Genomic DNA, 6,125 nt, shown 5'->3' on the forward strand with positions numbered 1-6,125 from the left:
TACTCTTTCCTCTTCTCTCTATTTCTATGGCTTCCTTTCTCCTCAATCATCTCTCTCCTTCTCAGATGGAGCTAGCCACAGCGAAGAGTGACATGAACAGACACCTGCATGAGTACATGGAGATGTGTAGCATGAAGCGTGGTCTGGACGTGCAGATGGAGACGTGCAGGAGGATGATCAAAGGGGGCAGGAACTCTCCCTCTGTCAGCTCGGTGGCCAGCAGCGACTCAGGGAATACTGACGAGATCCAGGACGAACTATTGGACAAGGATGGAGAGGCTGAGGGGCCAATAAGCTGATGGCTGTCCTGCCTGGCACCGCCCCTCACTCCTCCACTCACTGACGTGTAGCTGCTCACAGAGCTCCACCCTGCTTGGGGGTTGGCCCGTTTGGCTGGGGGTCCTGATGGTCCTAAGGGTCTGTCCCACTCTCCCAGGCCTAGAACTGGTGCTTATTGTCTATGTTCTCATAGGGATGGAGGCGGACGGTGTTCCTTTGCTTCACAAGTATTATAAGGCAGAGGTGGCACATACAATATAGTGTCAGCTGTGCTCTCTTCCTCAGTGCTGCCTTGCTGGTTTCTTCAACCTAATCAGAACTTCACAAGAACATCCAGCAAAACAGTCAACCTTATCAAACCAGTCGTACTGGCTCACTATTAGCATATTCGAAACAGTTGCACTGTCACCATCGTCAATCTGTTGGCCTGAGGCGGACAGTCCATTTGGTCAACAGGGAACAACATACACAACAGTATTCACCAGTGAGAATATATGCCTGAGGTCTTTTAATAATCACAAATCAAGAGCAATCACTCAATTTTCTACTTGCATGTGCCCCATGGATGTAGATGGATCATTCACATGCAGTACACTGTACATGCACATGTACAATTGGGTATTGAAATGTTCTCACCAGAGTCAATACAAACAAAACAGCCTGACTGGACTCTCCATGGTTACCAGTGTTTACTGGGGAACGGAGCACAGCCCTTTGCTGCATAATGCATTGTTCAAGCTCTATGCAATTTAGCTAGCCTTATTTCAGGATGACCTTCCCTACCCTTCTTTTCCCTTATGATTAGCCTTTTTAAGCTGGGCAGGTGTTTTCTAGTTGTCATTCAGAGTGATCATGTGTGTTCTCCGAAGTGGAAGGAGCAGAATTGTCTCAAAAAGGGAAATGTTGGACTAGTGACCCCTAGTTGTCTTTGTCAAAGTCATACCCGTTTCCTCCCTACCTAATGTTAATTTAAAGTCATACCCCTTCCCTCCCTACCTAAGTCATACCCTTCCCTCCCTACCTATGTTAATTTAAAGTCATACCCTTTCCCTCCCTACCTATGTTAATTTAAAGTCATACCCTTCCCTCCCTACCTATGTTAATTTAAAGTCATACCCTTCCCTCCCTACCTATGTTAATTTAAAGTCATACCCTTTTCCTCCCTACCTATGTTAATTTAAAGTCATACCCTTTTCCTCCCTACCTATGTTCATTTAAAGTCATACCCCTTCCCTCCCTACCTATGTTCATTTAAAGTCATACCCTTCCCTCGCTACCTATGTTAATTTAAAGTCATACCCCTTCCCTCCCTACCTATGTTAATTTAAAGTCATACCCTTCCCTCGCTACCTATGTTAATTTAAAGTCATACCCCTTCCCTCCCTACCTATGTTAATTTAAAGTCATACCCCTTCCCTCCCTACCTATGTTAATTTAAAGTCATACCCCTTCCCTCCCTACCTATGTTAATTTAAAGTCATACCCCTTCCCTCCCTACCTATGTTAATTTAAAGTCATACCCCTTCCCTCCCTACCTATGTTAATTTAAAGTCATACCCTTCCCTCCCTACCTATGTTAATTTAAAGTCATACCCCTTCCCTCCCTACCTATGTTAATTTAAAGTCATACCCCTTCCCTCCCTACCTATGTTAATTTAAAGTCATACCCCTTCCCTCCCTCCCTACCTATGTTAATTTAAAGTCATACCCCTTCCCTCCCTACCTATGTTAATTTAAAGTCATACCCCTTCCCTCCCTACCTATGTTAATTTAAAGTCATACCCCTTCCCTCCCTCCCTACCTATGTTAATTTAATGTCTGTAAACATGGAAAAGATTATCGAAAATAATATGGAACAAGGTGCCAGCAAATATGCTGTTTTTGATTTGTATTGCCTTTTGCTGATCACTATCATACTAAGCTTCAGCTACATTTTGTAATTTCACCTAAAATGTATATGTTATGATTGGTAGAACTAAGTTCTTGATTGTCCCTTGGGCTACTCTTTGGTAAGTCCAAAGGGCTGTTGAGAGTCATTGGTCATCTGTTTGTCCTCTCAGAGAGAGGGTATGGAAGATATATTACACAAAACAATCACGGAAACTGGCAACACCATGTACATTAGTTGCTAATACAATTCCTAACTTATACACTGTACAATGCCATATTTGGGTTATATTTTTGCCAATCTGGGCGACGAACCTCAGATGGCGTCTCACAAAAACTCCCCTCCCTTCTGTCCAGCCTATCATATTCCGTTGTCCCATTGTCATGTGCCCTGGATTGGGCTTAGAATTGTTTGTACATGTATAAGAGACACAGGAGGTTGGTGGCACCTTAATTGGGGAGAACGGGCTCATTCCAATGACTGGAGCGGAATAGGTGGAATGGTCAAATTTATCAACCACATGATTTCCAGGTGTTTGATGCCATTCCATGAGCCGTTCTCCCCTCAGCAGCCTCCTGTGATAAGAGGGCTGTTGGCATGTGATCGTATACCCTAGATGCCTTTCTGTTCATAATGCGCTATACGTAATTAATTTTGTTGTATTACATTCAGTCTAATGATTTTCATTGAATTAATCAATTAACAAAATTGATGAACGCACAAGGATTGGGAGAGGTTTTCTGCAATTGGTTTATGAAATGTTGTTAGTTTGCAGAATCAAGGACAAAAGTGCTATTTGTATGATGAGGGTTTTAATAATTACATTTGTCATTGCATTGTCTCTATGGGGAAGAGGGGCTATTGCATTTGGTTGTTTCTCATTTCAACTAGAGGCACATCATAGTTGCAGTACAATAGTGTTGCAATTCTCAATTTCTTAAAGCAAGAGACATTGAGATCGGAATCAATTCCCGTAGCTTTAAATGGGCCTATAGTCCATGAAATTGCATTGTACATGTTGCGGCAGAAATGAAATATTCTCTGTTGTTGTATTAACGATCATGGATGGTCAAAATGGTCAGGACACTTAACTATTTCATCTGACACAAAAAGGCTGGCCCAACCAGTCTAGTGTGTATTATTTCCTAAACCATAGTAAAATATCCAGACACATACACATAACAGATAACATTTAGGGAGAGGCCTTATTCCCAGCTAATCATCAAAATACATTGTATAAGATTTAAAACCAGCATGACGAAAGCCATGTTTTTGTTGGTCCTTTACTGCACCATACAGTGTAGGCTGGTAACCATTAGGCCTATGCCCTTATTTCTAATGTCTCACGATGTCATTTCTACAAAGGGAACAAATCAGATAACATACGCTACATACACAAAAGTATGTGGACACCCCTTCAAATTCGTGGATTCGGCTATTTCAGGCACACCTGTTGCTGACAGGTGTATAAAATCGAGCACACTGCCATGCAATCTCCATAGACAAACATTTACAGTAGAATGGCCTTACTGAAGAGCTCAGTGAATTTCAACATGGCACCGTCATAGGGTGGCACCTTTCCAACAAGTCAGTTCCTCAAATGAGGAACTGACTTGAGCTGCGCCGGTCAACTTTAAGTGCTGTTATTGTGAAGTGGAAATGTCTAGGAGCAACAACGGCTCAGCCGCGAAGTGGTAGGCCACACAAGCTCACAGATCGGGACTGCGTGTAAAAATTGTCCGTCCTTGGTTGCAACACTCACTACTGAGTTCCAAACTGCCTCTGGAAGCAATGTCAGCACAATAACTGTTTGTCGGGAGCTTCATGAAATGGGTTTCCATAGCCGAGCAGCCGCACTGAAGCCTAAGCTCACCATGCGCAATGCCAAGCGTCGGCTAGAGTGGTTTAAAGCTTGCCGCCATTGGACTCTGGAGCAGTGGAAACGTGTTCTCTGGAGTGATGAATCACGCTTCACTGTCTGGCAGTCTGACCAACAAATCTGAGTTTTGCGGATGCCAGGAGAATGCTACCTGCCCCAATGCATAGTGCCAACTGTAAAGTTTGGTGGAGGAGGAATAATGGTCTGGGGTTGTTTTTAATGGTTCGGGATACGCCCCTTAGTTCCAGTGAAGAGATCTTAACACTATAGCATACAGTGACATTCTAGCCGATTCTGTGCTTACAACTTTGTGGCAACAATTTGGTGAAGGCCCTTTCCTGTTTCAGCATGACAATGCCCCCGTGCACAAAGCGAGGACCTTACAGAAATGGTTTGTCGAGATCGGTGTGGAAGAACTTGACCGGCTTGCACAGAACCCTGACCTCAATCCCATCTAACAACTTTGGGATGCACTGGAACGCCGACTGCAAGCCAGGCCTAATTGCCCAACATCAGTGTCCGGCCACACTAATGCCCTTGTGGCTGAATGGAAGCAAGTCCCCGCAGCAATGTTCCAACATCTAGTGGAAAGCCTTCCCAGAAGTGGAGGCTGTTATAGCAGCAAAGGGGGGACCAACTCCATATTAATGCCCATGATTTGGAATGAGATGTTCGACGAGCAGGTGTCCACATACTTTTAGTCATGTAGGGTATTTCCCATTGAACAGATTGTAGACATGTCGATTATGACAGCCCTCCACACTTCTCTGATTCAGCGGGGTTGGGTTAAATGCAGAAGACAGATTTCAGTTGAATGCATTCAGTTGTACAACTGACTAGGTATCCCCCTTTCCCTTTCTTTGCTAAATGTATGGTCAATATTCAGGGGCAGTCTTCTGAGTACAGTCCAACCTAACTATCAGAACTGGTGCAAAGAAATCTCACGCCGTGAGTTAGAACACTTCTGATGTGTACCTGACACATTGTTTTTTTGTCCAGCAAGCAAACACAAATTGTTAATGTTTAATTGAACTAGTATGTAGCCTACCCTTACAGGACTATGATCATCTACAAAGTCTGGCTCATTGAGCCTATATGGGAACCTGCAGTGGTTGGCTTTAAATGTTTCATGGGTGTTTTATATGAGTGGGTTTTATTAATGTAGTGCAAGGGTCTAAAGTGTTACATTAGCCATTGCTGATATGTATTTTATATTGCTTTGTCACCATAACATACAGTGCTTGCCTGTAGTGGGTGGTTATAGAGATAGCAGTAGGTCAGAATCCCCAGTCAAAGTAGCCATTGAGGAAAGTACTGTCTTTACTATGACCATTGATGTCATTGTATTTTTAGACACATCACATTATGATGATGCTATTTCAAGCCTGCTGTTTCTAACTCACATTTCTGTCCATTTCAATGCATACCTCTGTGCATTGTAAAGTACAATGTTCTTTTTATGTCAACTATCAGTAAAACTTTGCATTCATGGGGATTTAGGATATACTGTTGTTAAAAAAAACAAGAATGTACACTGTTATTGGTGTTGGGGGAAAATGAAATAAAATGGTGGATTGCCTTTAGCTTGAGTCTTTGTTCTCCTGTGGAGATGTAGCCTATCATGTTTCATTATACATATTCCAATGTTTGATCTGCATGTAATTGCACCCACGTCATGCACCCATGCTGGCATGCATTTTTTAGATGCATGCCAGCAAAGCCACTAAACAATACATGAATTGCACTATAATGGTGACAAATGGTGCCCACAAACTGTTAGGGCCTACATAAAGCTGTCCCAACAGGAGTGCTTTCTTTTCAGCACCATGGAGTGAATCCTTCAAACTGCTACACCTGGCTAATCAGCGGAGCCTTGTCTGGCAGCAAAACAGTTCATTCAGCCCCATTTACTACCTTTTTAAAAAAACATAGCTGATATGGCTGACTTGCTTAAATGTGGTTTCTACTGACAATTGAGATGCACAAACTATGGCATAAGGGAATGAGTGGATAAAAGGCAATCTGTAATTTTGATTAAGACAATGAGAGAGCTAAAACTTTTGTTCAGCATTTTTGAAA

General features: G+C 42.8%; 1 protein-coding gene across 2 annotated transcripts in view; it reads left to right on the forward strand.

Moving 5' to 3' along the window:
• Positions 1–5,629, forward strand: part of iffo2b (intermediate filament family orphan 2b) — a 45,241-nt gene extending 39,612 nt beyond the window's left edge. For both annotated transcript variants that reach the window (XM_014133596.3, XM_014133597.3), the window contains exon 8: positions 66–5,629. In XM_014133596.3, coding sequence (XP_013989071.1) covers positions 66–299 — 234 coding nt within the window. In that variant the 3' untranslated portion in view covers positions 300–5,629. The remainder of the gene's footprint in view (positions 1–65) is intronic.
• The last annotated feature ends 496 nt before the right edge of the window (positions 5,630–6,125 follow it).

This window comes from Salmo salar, chromosome 12 (genome assembly GCF_965601325.2).
Source record: "Salmo salar chromosome 12, fSalSal1, whole genome shotgun sequence".
NCBI lineage: Eukaryota > Metazoa > Chordata > Actinopteri > Salmoniformes > Salmonidae > Salmo > Salmo salar.